Source organism: Octopus bimaculoides, chromosome 9 (genome assembly GCF_001194135.2).
Source record: "Octopus bimaculoides isolate UCB-OBI-ISO-001 chromosome 9, ASM119413v2, whole genome shotgun sequence".
Classification (NCBI taxonomy): domain Eukaryota; kingdom Metazoa; phylum Mollusca; class Cephalopoda; order Octopoda; family Octopodidae; genus Octopus; species Octopus bimaculoides.
Window position 1 is genome coordinate 88,282,731 of NC_068989.1, and position 19,844 is coordinate 88,302,574.

The 19,844-nt window shown below is 40.5% G+C and overlaps 1 protein-coding gene across 16 annotated transcripts in view; it reads right to left on the minus strand.

Moving 5' to 3' along the window:
- The window catches only part of LOC106869835 (serine/threonine-protein kinase tousled-like 2), a 314,313-nt gene that overhangs the window by 124,489 nt on the left and 169,980 nt on the right, over positions 1-19,844 (minus strand). For 15 of the 16 annotated variants that reach the window (XM_052970854.1, XM_052970847.1, XM_052970848.1 and 12 more), the window contains one exon: positions 15,511-15,654. In XM_052970854.1, the coding sequence (XP_052826814.1) occupies positions 15,511-15,654 (144 nt within the window). Of the gene's footprint in view, positions 1-15,510; positions 15,655-18,234; positions 18,362-19,844 lie in introns of those variants that run through there. The other variant, XM_014915733.2, reaches the window with a different exon arrangement.

The following is a 19,844-nucleotide window of genomic DNA, read 5'->3' on the forward strand; positions in this document are numbered from 1 at the left end:
AATGACTGGAACAAGTAGAAGAATAAAAAGTGGAGGCAGTGTTATGTGAGAAGTGTGTGATACACAGAGGTGCAGAAGGGGATGTTATGGAGGCCAAAGTGTGAGTGGTTTCATAGATGGTTTATAGAAGTAGAAGCCATTGGAGTAGCATTACAAGTGGGAAAGAGAAGAAACCATGTTGATGAGGGAATATTTATCGATCACTTAAGTAGCATTCTAGAGGGTCATAGCCATTGTCGTCATTATTTAGTAATAGACCTTTCCATGCTTGCATAGGTCAAACGGGGTTTGTTGAGGTAGATTTTCTATGGCTGGATGCTCTTCCTGTCGCCAACTCTCACTTGTTTACCCAAGCAAGGTAATATTTTCCATTGGCCAGATATGTTTTTCATGGAAGACTAGAAACAAACACCGATTGTACCCAAAACAAGGGTACTCACACACACACACATATGATTTCAGTTTTCATCTACTAAACCCACTGCCAAGTCTTTGGTCAGTCTGGGGCTATAGTAGAAGACACCTGCCTAAAGTGCTGCACAAAGTGATTGAACCTGAGATCACATGGTTGGGAAGCAAGCTTCTTAACCACACAGCTGTAACTGCACCTATGTGGTGTACAAAATGATTGTGTGTAGCAGTAGCACCATTCCATGTTATAAACAGTGCTGCAACGTAAACCTTATAGATAGTCAGTAATTAATCACGGTTGCAGTATTTCCTGTTACTAAAAGGGGAATGTTAATTTTGGCAATGTTAGATGAGTGAGGAGGTCACCAAGTAAGGTCATTTAGAGATTGCAAGGATTCACATTTGTATCAACTTTGAAGGGTTTCAAGCAAGGGTTTTCAACCATATTTTTATCCATGGACTCCTTTGACTACGATTTTATTCAGGTGGACCCCCATAGCCATTCGATGTTTGAAAACTAGTTTTCTAGAAATGTCTTTCCTCTGGGCAGCTCCTGCAGTTTCTATCAGGGGCAAAGTATCTCCAGCGTTTATTTCACCTATATATAACATCATCATCATCATCACCACTTACTTCCCATTTTCCATGCTGGCATGGATTGGATGATTTGACAGGATCTGGCAAGTCACAGGGCTGAGCTGAACTCCAGAGTCAGTTGTGGAATGATTTCTATGGCTGGATACCTTTACTAACACCAACCGCCTTCCAGTATGTACTGGATGCATTTTTCAAGCCACAACTGAGCTTGCCAAGTGGCCTGCAAGACAGAAAAGAACAGGAAAGCAAAAAAACCCCATTACTAAGAGAGAGGGGTGCTTTATGCTCGATGCTGAGAGACTAAAGTATGACAGGGGGAGGAGCACAGGTGTCTTGCTATAGAGGAGATATATGGCTGCGCTATATTACATAAGAGTGAGTAGAAACAATTGAGAAGATGAAGATAAAGAAAATGTCAGTGATGGTGTGTTAAAGCAACCCTTCAATGTATGAGAAGGTGAGCATAAGACAGGATATGGTCAGGTGATCATAGAAGGTAGGTAGTTTCGTAAGAAAGTGAGGGAAAAGTAACAGATGATTAGAGATGGGGGGCAAGGTAAACGAATTGAATGATGTACAAGGGTGGAAGTGCAGTTGTAGGGAAATATCAGTGTGGAGGTGTAAAGTGAGAGAGAAAGCAGTGGCTTAGGAAGGAGGACAGATCATAAGACAGGGGGAACATATACACACACACAACAGGCTTCTTTCAGTTTCTGCTTTCAAAATACACTCACAAGGCCTTAGTCAACTCAGGGCTGTAGCAGAAGACCCTTAATCAAAGTTCCATGCAGTGGGGCTAAACCTGCCCCCCACCACACATATGTATACATACACACACAACAGGCTTTTTTCAGTTGCCACTGACCAAATCCACTCACAAGGCTTTGGGCAGCTTAAGGCTATATAGTAGAAGACACTCGCTTAAAGTGCCACGCAGTGGGACTGAACTCAAAACAACATGGTTGGGAAGCAACCACACATATATGCTTGTGCTTAGCCACACCTGCACCTGATCATGATGATGTGGTTGACTGGTTGAAGCTGGCTCAACCCTTCCCAGAAGAACACAGACACAAGTATAGTTAAAGATGAGTGAAGGGTCCATTGTCTGAGTGGCGTATGTTGTTACATAGAAGACTACATCATTAATGTAGAGTGGGGAAAGTGAAGGAGACAATTAAACTACCGATGTGCAGTGGCATAGCTAAATAGTATGCTGCCCAGGGCAGCCCTTGAGCTTGCTGTTCACTGACCCCTATATTGGCTTATATAGCAAACCCTTAAGAGTCACCTGAAGCAGATTTCCCTCATTACACATATATTCTTTTCAAAATTTGGTAGTACAAAAATATAACTAAAAGTACAGGGGAAAAAATTGTATTCAGCTTACACTGTGGCACACCTAGCATCGTCTCATGGCACACCAGTGTGCCACAGCATACAGGTTGTGGAGCACTGCACTAGTGTGGTTTATACCTCCTTCGTAACGAAACTGTAGTTACATCAGAATCAATAGTTTGGGCCAGAGAGAGCCTCGTCAGCACACACTGCAATGAAGTCATCTAAAAAGGAACTCCCAATCCAATGGTAGGGAGATGGATGAAAGCCACAGACTGGCAGTTTAGCCAGGAGGTTTCCATGCAAACCATAATCGAAGGTGATGGCACATGATCTAGTGGTTAGGGTACTGCACCCATGATCACAAGGGTGTGGTTTTGATTCCTGGACCAGGCGGTGAGTTGTGGTCTTGAGCAAAACACTTCATTTTACCTTGATCCAGTCCACTCAGGTGTGAACAAATAACCCAACATATGCCCATACCACTGCACTCCATTCGCCCTAGCCAGCCGTTCCACTGATTCCTCCAACCCCAGCATTCCCATCAAGTCCTCAGTCATCCTCTTATCAAGCAGCCTCACACCACACATTTCTCTGACCATTGCCCTCTCAGTCCTTCTCAAAATTACCATCTCTCTCTCTCCCTCAAACACCATGTCTCACTCCCATACAGCATTGCAGCTCTCACACAACTCCTAAGGACCTTTCTTTTCGCTTTCAATGAGAACAAGAGTGAATATCAATATGAGGTTAGGGAAATGGTTGAGGAAGGATAAGGTGATAAGTGGCAGGCACATAAAAAGCACCATTCGAGCATGGTCATTGCCAGTGCCGCCTGACTGGCTCCCGTACCGGTGGCACATAAAAAGCACCATTCAAGCATGGCCGATGCCAGTACCACCTGACTGGCCCTCGTGCCGGTGGCACGTAAAAAGCACCCACTACACTCTTGGAGTGGTTGTCATTAGGAAGGGCATCCAGCTATAGAAACATTGCCAGATCAGATTGGAACCTGGTGCAGCCTTCTGGCTCACCAGTCCTCAGTCAAACCGTCCAACCCATGCCAGCATGGAAAGCAGACATTAAACAACGACAATGATGATGAAGAGTAGCAGTATAGTGCAGTGGAAACACCATGTCGGTTGTGGGAGCAATACCTCATTAAGGGCTTCACCTGACTTTTGTAGAATGTCAGTAATTGTTGGGGGAATGAAGTAATTTCTGATCTTGAAGAGAAGGGTCAGTGAGGTGTAATATTTGGAGTGACCATTAGGGCTCTAGTTGAGTATGATAATGTTTTCCTGATATCAAACCATACACATATTCACGTATTTGATTTTCACTGTTGAAAGCAACAAGATTGACAAAGCTCTACTGGAGAATGCTTTCCAGGTCTCCGTTTTATGTAATCAGAATAAAATTGGCATGATGTGTCTTTGTTGCAAGTGGATGGGAAGCTAGGTGAAGGAGATGAGGGGAGGATGAAGGATTATATCAACTGTGTAAAACTGAGAATTATCAGACATGATACTAAGCAGGTCTTTGGCATATGTACAAAGAGGGGAGAGGTACTAAACCAAACCTGAGGGTACACCAGAGTTAAAAGAGTATGGGACAGAGAAGGAGAACCATCAAGATTTGCTGTGATTGTGCAATTTGAAAGGAGATAAAAGACAAATGGAGCCAAAACATGCAAAAGTTTTAATAGGAGATTTGCAAGGCAGAGATGATTGAAAGTTTTGCTGATGTCAAGGAAGACTATTGTTTTCACTGAATTTGTCTACAGTGAGAGCCCACCAGTGTAGGTCTCCAGTGGATTTAGTTCTACTGAAGCTATACTAATAGTCATTAAAGACAAAGAGAAAGAAAGAAAGAGGGAAACTCAACATGTTGGAGGACATCATTGCTAATGGCGTTCTCCATTACCTCAGAGATATTGAGAAAAAGTGCAACAAGGATGATGACAGTTGGCAGGATCAGAGAGGTTGTCTTTCTTGGAAATGGAACAGAGGGTAGTGGAAATGGAACAGAGGGAATTTCCAAAAATCATGATATATTCCTGCAGAGAGTCTGAAATTGAAGAGTTTGGTGAGAACAAAGGTAAGCTCTGAGGCAAAATGTCTGAGAGCAAACAAAGGGACTATATCAGGGGCCAGTGGCTTTGCTGGTTTGAAACAAGAGAAAGTACTTTTGCACTTGGGGAACCTGGTGGGGTGGAAAGGGATAAATTTAGGGGAGATTTTCCAAGAGTACTTTATGTGTAACTGGATGCAAAGCAAGCAGTGAAGATTGAGGCATCTTCCATAATGGGAGAGGAGTATTCCTGACAGAAACTTCAATGTTGAGAACTGGAGGAAAAGGGAATTCTGCAAAGTTAGTAAAGGATCTTTTGGTAATAGACCAGAAGGATCTGCTGCAGTTTGTGATGTGGAATAGGTTGAGGTCATCTTTTGCAGTTCCAGAAGGTGTTTTGCAGGAATTGCATTGCTGGGTTAATACCACAGAGTCTTTCAGGAGTGGGTGTGTCTCTCCAAGCATTGTAGGCTTTGTTCCTTTTTTACCTTAACTGTTGCAACACAACTTTGAGTGAGCTACTTGGAGAACTTGGGGCATTGAGCTTTTGTTGTGTGAGGGTTCTAGAAAGATATGACTACAAGGTTAGTATTAGTCACCTGCCTAGCTGTTTCTGCAGGAGACAAGCAGGTGTAGTTGATTGGTTGCTGACAATTTGGCACTGCTGACAGGACACTGAACCTGTTCGGGCAACAATATTTCTTGGCACCGGAGGAAATTATACACACACACACACACACACATGCATACACATGTGCTCACATGGAGAAATTTATACAGGTTGATCGAGGGAGAGAGAGAGAGAGAGAGAGATTACACATATATAGAAACATAACTAGATGTACACACACACACACATAAACAGTGAGAGAAAGAGGGAGAGAGAGTGAGAACAAGAAAAGCATTAAAATGTCACGTCCGAATTAAATCAGTGTTGAATCAGGTGGAAGCAAAATGGTCATATACCTTAATTTCTGATGGGTCAGGAACAAGGCATGTATGCTACCAGGATAACGAACATAACACTGATGGACTTCCAACCAGTTAATTGACTTGAAGAGCTCTAGAGATCAAAGGGGTGGCGAGGTGCTGTGTAGGGGTAGTACATGGTTGTGTGTTGTTAGGTGTGATAAGGATTAGGGTCAGATGCCACAAAAGATACCAAATCAGTAATGTTTGGTATGAAAGGTGTTAGGAGCGTCCCTGGGTCAGACTAAGATGCAAGGAACAGATGAAACAAGTTGAATGAGGAAGTTGAAAATTACAAAGGATTCAGCTTTTGCCCTGGCAGCATTGATATGGAACGAGTGTGGGGACCACTGGGCAAGAGGGGAGTGTTGGAATCACCAAAGTCTATAACTTGGGAGAAGGGTAAAATGAGATACGCCCTCGATGCAGGAGATATTATTAAAGAATAAGCAGACTTTTGTCCCCTTTATACCTTAAATTTCTCAACTGGCACAAAGCCACACACCCTCAATACTACTCCTCCCCTCCCAGTTAAGGGGTTTTTGTCATGCAAGGTATTTGGTGACCCTGTCGGTGCTGGTGCCACATAAAAAGTACCCAGTGCTCTTTGTAAAGTGATTCATGTCAGGAAGGGCATCCATCTGTAGAAACCATTCAAAACAGACAACAGAACTTGGTGCAGCTCCTGTCAAAACCAACCAACCAACCAATGCCAGCTTAAAAAATGATGATGATGATGATGATGAATTGCAGGGGATTTGTGAAGTTAGAAAAGCAACAGAGGGAGCAAAAGAGAATTGGAGAGAAAGACTTTGAGCCAGAATAACTGGAAGCTGTTGCTGAAATTCAGATGAGCAAAGGGAGTGAGATGGAGAATGCAATCCATATATGGGCAGACACTACGTTTAGGAGTGAAGTTTGAGTAGAGCTTGCAACCCGGAAAATCAAACATGGATTTGCAGAGAGGAGTTTGGCTTCGAAATGATAGAGCTAAAGTGGAGCATTCATTTCAGATCCTGGATACGACAATGCTACAGCATCAACTTTCTGCAAGAAGGTCCACTCACAAGATGTCTATGGTGGACTGGCCATACTCTCTGCCAGCCACTTTGGGAATTTACTTGCAGGGTGGACAACCTGGCTCCCCACCCAGACAGGCATAAACGAGCTGGAGAACAACTGAAGATGTGACTGGCGTTAGTAAAGGCAGACATGGAAGAACAACTAGGCCCTTGCGTCTATGGTCTTTGGCAGTGGAATCGGGAATGGGTATCCATTACAGTCTCGACTGTGGTCAACTGTTGTATGTAGTCAGCATGTGTAAGGGACGTGGTGACCTCGTTGGTCAGAACCAGCTTGACCCACCCTGGGTGAATGCCACCACAAGTACAAATAATTAAGAGAGGAGTTGAGAAATTTATGTCAGAAAAAGGAGAATGAATTTGCATTGAGAGTAAGAGATGATGTATGGGATCTAGATTGTAAATAAAGTCCACAGTCTTTGAAGAAGAAAAAAGGGAAAAACATATCAGAGAGATTAGTTCTATTTTTGGTACAATGGTAAAGTGTAAAGTTAACCATGTGCAGAAGGCTATGTGGCCATGTTGCAAAGGGTTCTAACAGAATGAACTCAGCCGTAGGAACCCATGTGATTCAGTGATAGGACCCCACTTGATGGAACTGTCACATTGTAGCTCTTTGGAGATCTTAAAGGAAATACATAAACACTATGTACATATCTCACAAACAACGAAACACTAAACAGGTGACTTACAATAACATGTGGTTAAGTGGCAGTCTGATGGGGTTAGGTGGGGGACACCCAGATCCTGATGACCCCTGGAGGTCAGAAGGCTATGTTGGAACAGTACCCAATGAAGAAGTGGAGAGAAGGGGGTCAATCAAAGGTATTAGTGTAGAGTAGAAGGGTTTCTTTCACGTGATAGTAAAAGCCACCTGAAAGCCTTCTGTCCAGAAAAAAAGGGCAGCAGACAGCAGCATGAACCAAAACACCAATTCAGAACTTTGTTCTCTTCATAAAAACCACACACAATACAGATACCACATAACTCCTTTATTACACACCTACATAGCCGGATATACATTTCAAGAGTAATCCAGCTTCTTGAGAGATGGAACAAGACAGCATGAAGTGAGACTAACAACAGGTTTGAAAGAAGCATCCTGCATAAGACGGGGCTGAAACCCAGACAACTGAAGAGAGCCATTGAGGAAATAGGCATGGCAGGTAAAACTAGTTCAAGATGGCTATGGTTGATGAGAGACTGCGAGTGGAACCTTTCCATAGGTGAAGATTAGTTCAGGCCTTGCTACCCTACTCAGGTGAAGCATACAGGCTAAGGGGCAAAACACTTGTGAGACTGAGATATCTGCTGATGATAAAGAAAGGTTTCCAGTATTGCAATGGATTTAGAAGGGCTTGAAAAACCCTCTGAGTGGCTCCTGCCGATTGTGTGTGTGGGGGGGGGGGAGTAAAACATCTCTGATGTTTATTTCACCTGAAACTACTGCTACTAAAGCTGATATAAGAGTCAGTTGTAAGGATTAATAGCAGACTGGTTAACAAGGAAATAAAATAGAAAGCTATAGGTCGTCCCGAGACATTAACGACAGAGATTCTAACGACAACATCAGGATATGTAAGCACTATAGTAGTTTAGTACCGAGTAAATTAGATTGCACAAGAAGGTGGTACCTTCAATGACTAGTGTAGCAATATAACCATAAACAATTGCAAGGGTAAACAAGATGCAATGGAGGTGGGTAACTGTAAAGTGATGGACCAAGTCATGAACATGGTGAGAGAATCATAATAAATGCTTAAACTGAGTTAAGTATCAGACGATTTAGTCTGGGTTTTCAACAGGACATTGAGGGCAGGTTAGACATGCTGAAACAACCATTAGAGTAGTTGACAGCTAAAACACACACACACACAAAAAAAAAAAACTATTTTGACTTCAGTCCCACTGGGTGTCTTCTACTATAGCCCCAGACATCAGGTTTATATAACTCAGAGAGAAGCTGAAAAGCAACAGGTTTGCCAATATTCTGCAATGAGTGGACCAGAAGCTTCAGGTGTTCTGGATGGCAAAGTAGTATACCAACGTGAATCAAGATATTAATAAAGAAAAATGTGCCCAGAGTGATAGCAATACACTTACTGTCACTACACTCTCGGAGTGGTTGGCGTTAGGAAGGGCATCCCAGCTGTAGAAACTCTGCCAGATCAGATTGGAGCCTGGTGCAGCCATCTGGTTCGCCAGTCCTCAGTCAAATCTTCCAACCCATGCTAGCATGGAAGGCGGACGTTAAACGATGATGATGATGATGATGACTACCGTGCGCAGACAATTTGACAACAGACAATTCACCAATAGACAATTCCCATATGGCCTCAGACTCAACACGGAGGCCTACATCAAGTACCTGGAGGAGGTTGTGCTGCCCTGGGTCAAGAGGGTGGCTGCTGGAACACCCTATGTCTGGTAACAAGACTCTGCACCAAACCACACAATTGTCCTATCTGTAAATTGTCTGTCAATGAATTGTCGGTCAACCCAGTTTTACTGTGGCTTGGAACTATTACAAGCGGTTGTTGAATGTGAAGAACGTGTGAGAAATTATCCCAAGTTGTGCTGGTGCCACATAAAATGCACCCATGCCAGTGCCACATAAAAAGCACCTATGCTGGTGCCACCTAAAAAGCACCCAGTACACTTTGTAAAGTGGTTGGCATTAGGAAGGGCACCCAGCCGTAGAAACCATGCCAAATCAGACAATGGAGCCTGGTGCATCTCTTCTGGATGACCAGCTCCTGTCAAAACTGGCCAACACAAGTCAGCATGAAAAACCACGGTTAAATGATGATGATGATGATGGTGGTGAGGAGGAGACTCAATAGAGGGATCCGCTATTGAAGTTGACCGTTATATGGTCAAAATAACCATAAAGGACAGGGAGGTAAGCATAGCTGCTGGGTCCACCAAGGACAATTATGGAGATGTTAAAAATATAAAATATCCAGTGAAGTAGGACTTAAGCTAGTTACTTGCATTGTCAACCAGGTAAAGTAGGAAGGTGTCATAGTTAATGACTGTTGTAGCACTAGCATCACCAACTGTCATCACAAGGGCAAAGGAGATGCTTTAGAATGAAGCAATCACAGAAGTATCAAACTGATGGACGGAATTATGAAAGTAATCATTATCATCATTTAACATCCATTTTCCATGCTGGCATGGGTTGGACGGTTAGACAGGAGCTGGCAAGGCCAGGAGCCACAACAGGTTTCATTGTGCTTTGGTTTGGAGTCAGTGGTTGGATGGCCTTCCTGACAATAACCACTTTACAGAGTTCACTGGGTGCTTTTTACATGGCACCGGCACCAGTGATTTATAGGTGAGTGGGTGGGTCTACAGCAATGCAGCGTATATCTTAGTCCTTTGACAGAAATAATTTTGATACAAGGTGTAAGTGTGAAGAGGCAAGTGAGATGTGGTTAAGAAGTTTGCTTCCCAATTGCATGGTTTTTCAGTTCAGTCCCACTACGTGGCACCTTGGGCAGATGTTTTTACCTGCAGCCCTGGGTGAACCAAAGCCTTGTCTCTAGATTTAGCAGATGTAAACTGAAAAAAGCATGTCGTGCATGCGTGCACGTGTGTGTGTGTATCTGTGTCTCGTTGTCTTGACATTGCATGACTGTTGTAAATGAATGTCATTCATTGCAAATGCTCAGTGAAAACATGCCTGGCCCTGGGGGAAACATTACCTTGCTTGGAAAGAGGTAAGAGCTGGTAACAGGAAGGGCATCTGGCCTTAGAAAATTTCCCTTGATATACTGCATCCAACCCATCATCATCAGCAGGAAGATTAGATCAGGTGAGACACAGGTGAGATTTGTGTTAGGTTGTGTTACTTCTGATGCTCTCATCTCAAAGGGGCAATTTCAAGAGTCTTTTGTAGCTTAGTATAAGCCCCTCTATTTAGTATCTGTTGATCTGAAAAAGGGCTTTGACATGGGACCACACTTTAAAATCAGATCTCTAAGAAAACTGGGTATAGATGGATGGCTTGCGAGAGGAGTGCAAGCTATGTACAGGGAAGCTAACAGCCTGTATGACTGTGTGTGAGATGCATGATGCCGATGGGCTAGCATTGAATGGCTATTGAATTAGCTCATGGGACGAAGACAAGAAGATGTGACACTACAAACAGTGTTCAACTTGTGCAATAATTGAGAAACAGATGTCATCGTTGCCATGATGATGATGATGACAATGACGATGATGATTATCTTACTATCTAACTGTGCAATCATTATAAATTTATCTACTTACATTATCATCCTTTATAATTTGCATTCTATGCTGACAAAGGTTGACCAGTTAGGCCGTATTTGACAGGTCAGAGGACAGAGTCAAGCTCCAAAGTTTGTCTTGGCATTATACAAATTAAGATGTCTATTGTTAGTTCACATAACTGCCATTAGTCCAGAATTCTAACTTTCTGGAATTGTTTAGGCAATGTCACTACAGAACGTTCTTTTACTTCTTTATTTTCTTCCTTGAGTTATGCAGTTGGAACTAGTTTTCTGTTACCTCTTTGTAATATGATCTAACAGGGGTTTAGCTAAATTTTCCCTTTTCACTTGCTGCATCTGGAGGAAAGGTTCAGCACCCATGGCCTTTGCAGGCCCTCCTAGAGCAGCTGAAACTGTATGTGAGTGTAAGTTTGTGTCTTTTTGTCTTGAATGATGTGAGAGTTGTAAACGAGTGTCACTGTCATATAAGCAGTGTTGTTCATTTCCACTACTCTGCAAAAATTTGCCTGGACATGGGGAAATATTACCTAGCATTGAAACAGGTGAGAGTTCATGAAACGAAGGACCTCCAGTTGTAGAAAATCTTTCTCAACAAACTCTGTCCAACCCATGGAAACATGGAAAAGTGTACCCTAAAACTATGATGATGATGATGATGACAATGAAGATCAAATATGACAAGGATAGAAGAGGATACGAGGGCAAGCAGGTTGGTGAAGAGAATGTAGAGCAGTAGTTCTCAAGGTGGGCAGTATTGGCCCCCTGGGGACGGTGGTGAGTTTCAAGGGGGCGTTGACGAAAAGTAGTGCATTAATGGGGTAGCCAAAACAGGCGATTCATGTAAAAAGAACGAAATAATGGGTTCATTAGGTTAAGTTTTATTTCTGAAATACAGTTGCTTTGAATTTGCTTCAGAAAGGGGTCTATGTGATGGTTAGTTGGATGGAGAGGGGGCGCTAAAGTGTGGCCAGGGTGCCAAGGGGGAGGCACCCCGAAAGAGTTTGGGAACCACTAATAGAGCAAATAACTTTTGTGTAGCTGAGAAAACAGCCTTAACATGTTACTGTTGTTAGTTTGGTGTACGTCCTCACTAAAATCAAGCTACAGACCCGTATCATGTTAGAGGAGCTGGGTGAAAGTCATATATTTCACAAGTTTAAGGATAGTCTGGCCAAATGAGGTTTTAGAATTAATGAAGCTGCTGACTGCAGATATTGAAAGTAGAACAGTTAGTGTTGAGTGCAGAATATCTTTTACACTGTAGACTAATTGAGCGAGATCGTTGCCAGTGCCGCTGGACTGGCTCCTGTGCAGGTGGCACGTAAAATACACCATTTCGAGCGTGGCCATTGCCAGTACCGCCAGACTGGCCCTCGTGCCAGTGGCACGTAAAAGCACCCACTACACTCTCAGAGTGGTTGGCGTTAGGAAGGGCATCCAGCTGTAGAAACTCTGCCAGATCAGATTGGAGACTGGTGCAGCCATCTGGTTCGCCAGTCCTCAGTCAAATCGTCCAACCCAAGCTAGCATGGAAAGCAGATGTTAAATGATGATGATGATGATGATGATGTATGTGTTCTATTTTATTCACATCAGCTGGGAATGATGCTCTTTTTTTTTTAGGGTATTTCTCTTTTAGAACAATTACTCTAATACTATTCTGGTGAAAAGTTAATACATTTTGATTTTTACTGAACAAGTAATTCTGTAGGTTGAGGTAAATATGTTGGAACAAACACTGGTCAAGGACTGGGATTTTCAGGTGTAAAAATGGCCCTTTAGTTTTAGAATTCTTAGGTTGTTATTTCTCTGCATACATGGTGATTTGTTTGTTGGTATGTGTGCACACACATGCAACCTATGATGTGCATTGTTCTGTGTGATGTTTTGTAAAGCATTTAATTGTTGTTTGTTTTTCTATTAGTTGGTGAAGAGTTTGGAGCCCCTTATTGGACTGGTTCATGAAGAAAAGATTAGGGTACATTTTACTCATTTGAGAAAAACTTTCCACAGAAACTTTCTATTGGGCACAGGTAAAAAGGTCCCACCTGGTTCTCAATCTCTTCTTCACCAACCCAAAAATAAACTGCAAACTAACAAATGGAGTGTTTAGATGATCACATAAACTGCTGGAAATAGTAGCCAAATCTCCTTCAAATCTCATCCAACAGTGTTAGCAAAGAAATAACATATTGGACAATGTAGCCCTCTATCCTTCATACTACTAAAACAGGATGGTTGGCACAACTAATATACTTTCAATCATAGATCGTCAACATCAAATTATAAAACTTCCTGCTTCATTACAAGTTGCATGTGTACAAGTCCACACAGAGGTTCTAATTCCACAGATACTAACCTCATCATCATTTTATATTGCTTTCCATCCTGACATTGGTTGACTGAGTTCTCACAGTCTGAGCAAGTTCTAATTTAGAGTTACTATCTTCCTAGAGGGCTCAAAGGACTATAATCTAATTTGTATGTTACATTTTTAGCATAGCTACCCTTCATAGCATCAATCACTTTGCAGAATACACTAGATGCATTTTATCATGACACCTATACATGAAGACACCTTGAAGTTACTACACACCTTTCTGTCAGACATTTGTACAATGAAAGATGACAATTCATATAGAATACAGGTGAACTATGAATTTAGGTTTAAATCATGTCTAGACAACTTATAAAATTATAATCATTCAGGCTGTTAACCTCATTGTTAGAGATTAAAGATTTCTAAGTATTTACATCATCATCATCATTTAACGTCCACTTTCCCTGCAGGCATAGGTTGGATGGTTTGACAGGAGCTGACCAGCTGAAGGTCTGTTCAGGCCCCATGTCCATTTTGGTGGGGTTTCTATGGCTGGATGTCCTTCCTAACGCCAACCACTTTACAGAGTGTACCTGGGTGTTTTAATACAGCACCAGTATGGGTGCTATTTACATGGCATTAGCACCTACAAACCTGCAAGATTAGGGATGCTCAGCTGGAGAGGGTTTCAGAGGATGAGCCTGTATGCAAGGGCAATCAGGCTTTTACTTAGTTTGACAGGTCTTTTCAAGTACAGTAAACCACAGGGAGTCTCGAGCCCCTATCATCCCCTCCTTGAGTCCCAACATCTGTAGATCCTTTCTCACCACTTCGGCCCACATCTTTCTGGGTCTACTCATTCCACGTTCCCTCTACAATTAGAGACCAGCACCTCTTGGTGCAACTGTCTTCATTCATATGCATTACATGGCCATACCAATGCAGTCTTCTCTCTTGCATGTTATATCTGATGCTATGTATACCCAGTTTTTTCTCTGCAGACATGGATTGGACAATTAGGCATAAACTGGCAAGCTTGGCAGTGTTTCTATGGCTGGATGCCCGTCTTAATGCCAACTACTTCACAGAGTGTCCTGAGTGCTTTTTATGTGGCACTGACACTAGTGAAGTCACTAAGTAGCTTGTAAGAAAAGACTACCACAACTTATCAGGGAGTAGTATTGAGTGAAGTGGCTTTGCATCAGAGGATGAGATGAGATGTTAAAGTATGATAAAAGAAATGCCTTGCAGTAGGGGAGAGAGAGGGTTACTCTAGGCAGAAAAGAGAGGAGATGGTGAAGATGTGACAGAGTGTACCCTCAAGTTAAAGGAAGATGAATATAGAAGTGGTATGGATGGGTAAGTTCGTGGGTGTATTAGTGGTAAATGGCAGACGTACAGAGATGGGGTATTTCCACTAAATTTCAATTGTTTTTATCTATGATCACCTATAAAGAGTTTTACTGATATCAAAACATGTGCTAGGAACCACTATTCTGAAATTAAAATTAATAACATTTTTGTATCTAAGGTCTCAATAGCATTTAAACCTGAAATCCATGATGTGTTGGTGAAAGTGAAGTGGTGAGAGCTATGAAACCCTAGAGATTCACAAAATTAATACTTAGTACAGTGGAGTGTATTGGTAAGATAAAATATGTTTAAATACCACCCACCTCTAAATGTCTTTCATGAGACAAAGTTCTTGTATCATAACATTAAGTAGATGAGAGATATTCAGTACCCCTGGCGAAGACAACGGTTTAGCATAGATGTACCTGCATGATTTAGTACTCATTCCAAAGAACTAAATAAACTGAAGTAGTGGCAAAATGAAATTCTCTGTTCAGAGTTCTGTGAGTGAACTCATGATGACTGACCTTTTATCCACAGGGCCTTCTCACTCCTACTGCTTATACTGAGACTGAAGAAACAGAGAGAGAGACAAATACATCTGCTGGATGGGATACTAACCCACAGCCATCACGGTAACATGTACCATGCTTTGGCTAATTATTTTATATAGGTTGTCACAAGCAGAAAGACAACAGACACTGTCTGGACCCTCCCAGTGGAGCAAGCAAGGATGTGACAGCTGGAGAAAAGGATGCAGCAGTATTAAGTAAGTGAATGTTTTCAACTAAGTAAACTGTAGCACCATCTAAGGAAATGTTTTGCTCAAGGACACAATACACTGTGCTGCCCTAGAATTGAACCCATGACATTTATGATTATGAACCCAAGACCCTTACCACGAGGCCATGCTGTACTGTATTACTAACTGCTGTTGAGTAAACTAAAATAAAGACAAGCCTTGTTCACAGATACAAAATCCTCTTCAGTAATTAGTTTAATCATTTCATTTCTGCATTGTTGTTTTGAATGTGTGTATGGTGAAAGGGATGATAGAACATAAAAAATAAAACAAAAGAATGAAATAAAACATGCTTCATCTTACATCATCATCTTTGAGTTCTATAGATCCTGTACTCAGATTGGAGTTGTTATCCAAATGAGATACATGTGGATTGTGTTGTATTTGTGTTACCGGTGTAGCCTGTGGTTGTGATTGTGTCTGGCCATGTTGGTTTAGTGGCTGAAACTGAAACAGAAAGGAGAAAAAAAAAATTGTTTAAGCAATGCAAATTGTGTTCATATAGAGACAACAACAACATACATAAATGTGAGGGCATGGAGCTGAGAAAAATTAGTTCTGATAGAATGATGAAAGAAAAAGGACCAAAAAAAAAAAAAGTGTGTGTGTGTGTAGCATACATTTGGGAAAACTTGGTTCATCTAAGTAAAATCTCTCACAACAACCAAAATATATAAATGTGGATGTGTGTTTGTGTGTATTCTCATCTATTGACGACTGCTGGATAGATTGACAACTATCCAGGTACTACTGTCACACATTGGTATGGATTGAATAGTAAAGTTTCTAAATATACACACATGCATGGAGAAAGTCTCTACATGGTCACTCAACTTGCTAGAAATAGCAACCACACCTCCCTTAAATCAGGTTTACCCATATCAAAAGCAAAATGATGCACTGAACAAAGTAATAAGGTCCTCCAATTTGAATCCAAGTTTTCCTTTAACTGCCCTTTTACTTCATAAAGTAAAAACAGTTTCGTTTTCTTTTAAGAAAAAAGTACAAATGAAAAGACAATATACATACATACATACATAACACACACATATATACAAAACAGTAAGTCATACTTGGTGGCATTGCTTCTAAGATAGAGATAATTTAATCACAGGTTGATGGTAAAGTAAGAATTTTCTTGAGGTAAATGGATGGTTCACTGATTTAATACTGAAAAAATTATAATTATTTCACTAGTTGCTACAGTTCAAATATTTCACACCAGGATGAAACTTGTAGTCACTCTGAGGCCCTAAACCTTCCAACTGCATCTGATATATGCAGGAGTATATACACTATTAAAAGAAGGAAAACATTCAGTAAAGAATTATCCTAAAAGAAGAACTTGAAAAAAAATCAAACACCTTATTTGACCCTTCAACCTAGAATACAAAAACTATGTCCAACACCACCACCATCTCTACAAAGAAAGAAATCATCCAAAATGACAATGCAACTTTGTTGTAGAATGAAGTGCACTATGCCATTTAAGTTAAATGAATTCATTATCACAGTAATTAATTAACATTGTTACCATTATTAAGTTCTAGAATCCTAAGAAATCCTCTCCGCCACTTCTGCTGACATCATGACAACCCAAGATGATAACCTGACAAGAAGGAATGCTGGACACTTTTAAACCATCCAGTCCAGTATCTCACAAATAACATCTAATTTGTCCTATCAGTCCAAGGTTAATAATAAGTACCAGTAATACACAAGGCTATTTTTGACTCTACCTAGTCTCTTGCAAAATGAGCCCACTGCCTACCAAAATAGACATTTTTTTTTTTTTTTTTGGTAGTTTTGTGTCTTAGTAATTATTTACTATTATAATTATTACATTCTCAGTTCAAATCCCACAGGAGTTTATTTTACATTAAGGATCAATTTAACAAGAATTAGTGGCCAAAATTTAATCAACTATAACCCCACCCTTCAAAAATTTGTGGCCCTATGCCTGCCATACATCTTTGTTGTTGTTGCTATTATTATTATTATTATTATTATTATTATTATTTAATTAAAACTTTGATGCTAGAGTCTGTGTTCCTCCCTCAACCTGCTACAAATTTCTGTCTAATCTCCTTCAACCTACTATCGTCTTAGAAAGAAAAAAAGAATGCATTGTACATGAATTTGGATGCACAGGCTGATATAAAAAAAAAAAAGGATGGTCATGAATGGAACGCCTTTGATCATAGGTATATTTGGACTAAATCACAACAGTAACTTTGTTAACACTCTAGAAAAGCATGACTGACATAATATTTTACATCGTTAAAACAACAAAACCAAAATGATCGCCGCAATCAGCCGATCGGTGTTTATAACAATAACGATAATAATAATAATAATAATAATAATAATAATAATAATAACGGGGGTAAAAAAGGAAAGAAGGGTGCTTGTGCCTAAGAAATCGAAATCATGATCATTTGGGAAATCGATGGTGAAGAGTTAAAAGCTCAAACCAATTGAATTCATTATTCAATTTTGCTGCATTAAATGCAGTGAGACTGAGTAACAAGGTATGAACATCACAACATCTCGTTTTACTTCCAGCCCACCAAAATTACGATTCCATACATCGTTATTATTAGCAATCAATATTACAATCGACATCATCATCATCAACATCAGCATCACCACCACCACAATTATCATGTTTCTTTCGAATTTACTTCCAGTTATCCGCTTTAACATGACACTAACCTACGTAAAAGTTCATTGTTTTATTGCCACCGTAACATAAATTCAAGAAAGAAAAAATTAGACACACAAACATAAACCGAGTTAATATTTTTTTTTAAGGAAAAAAAATGAAAAAAATGAAAACTATTACAACAAACACACACACTCACACATATAAAAGACTTGAAGAGCAATTAATTAACAATGGACCGAAGTGATGGCTTTTCTGTATGTGATTGACTGCTACGAATGGTCAACCACATCTCTATCAACCTCTCTTTCACGCACATTAAACACACGAATACACCAATCTCTATACAAGACCCATGGTACCTCAACCTGCTCTGATACTCTGGCACTGAGAAGAATCTCTGGTTTTGAGAACTCATGGTTCCAGTCAGGGACAGCCATCACCACTAACCACAAATCGCGGTTATCTAGAGGGATCGTTCCGTGATTGTATTTCCCTGACAGACAGGAGACACACACAAACACACGAACACATAGTCACACATATACATACATACGTTCGTATATACGAACTCGATCACCCAAATCTTTTACACCGAGTAAAATATATGGCAACTCGAATCATAGTTCATTATTTATTTAAAGATTTGCCAATGTCAAAGAAAACTTTAGTTTACAGAAGACGGTGGCTAACAGACCATAGTTCCAATGGGGGACAGACATCAACAGCACACCGGGATTGCTCCCGTACCTACGGGGACCGTTCAGTTGTTTGTCCTGACTGCAGGATAGACGACGAACGGACGCAATCACGCACGCACTTACACACACACAGACAAACACTTACACAGACACACACACACGCATAAACACATAGTAACTTAAATGCACACATACATATATATACACAGAAATTCCTAGATTAGAACTACAGCCATCTTTAATACAGTTTAGGGTTTATTTCGACTGCCGTAAAATACCTTTCGTTTAATACACTAGAATTCATAAGATCGACTCAAAACTAAACAATATTATTATCATCATCATCGTTAACATTATTAGGTATAACCATTATGCAACTGATAAAAAAAAAACTACTACTATCATTACATGTATTGTAGTAGTGGTTGAGGGTGGTGTAGCAAATAGGTACAGCTCCCGGCGAACCATGATCGCTACCTGATTTCTATTGCTTTTAATTTCACGAAGATAAACTAACAAATGCAGAAAGACATAAATATCACGTCTCGTCGTAATACCTCCTCGTCCAACTCTGTCATTCTACAGAAATCATTAAGGCTGATTGTCAAATCTCGGCGGTCGAGAAACAGGAGTCGCGGTTTCGATTGTCAATGAAGAACCGCTATCGTGTTTCAATTCCGCTTTCGATTAAAATAAAAGAAAAAAAGAAAAGGAAATGAAAAAGGCGTGGACGGCCAAAACTCCATTTATTTTCTTCACCAATAAAGAAAAGTTTTGCGTGTGAAAAAAAAACATTTTTTTTTTCCCCATTATTCCAAGTTATTAACAGTTTGCTGATTCATGTATCACGTTCAAATCTCGCCGGGTTTAACCTCACCTCAGGACCAATTTAATTCAATATATAGCAACACAAAGGTGATTTTCTGTCAAGTTACTCTTCGTTTCATCTCTCATCTTATAAATTTATCAGTTTTATAAAACATATTAGATTTGGACAAACCATAATAATAATAATAATTATTATTATTATTATTATTGAAGTGTGGTAAAAGAATCAAAAGGGCCGATATATTTTAGTGAGGTGCCTTTATGTTCTGAGTTCAAACCCTGCCTGTACCATTCATCTTTCAAGGATCAATAAAATAGGTAGCGGGATCGATTAATTCGATTATAACACCACTTCTCTAAGAAAATCGTGGTGCTGTGCATATCTCAAAACAAAAAAAAAATTTGCCATCGTTATTATTAGTAGTAGCAGATTTATGAAAGAT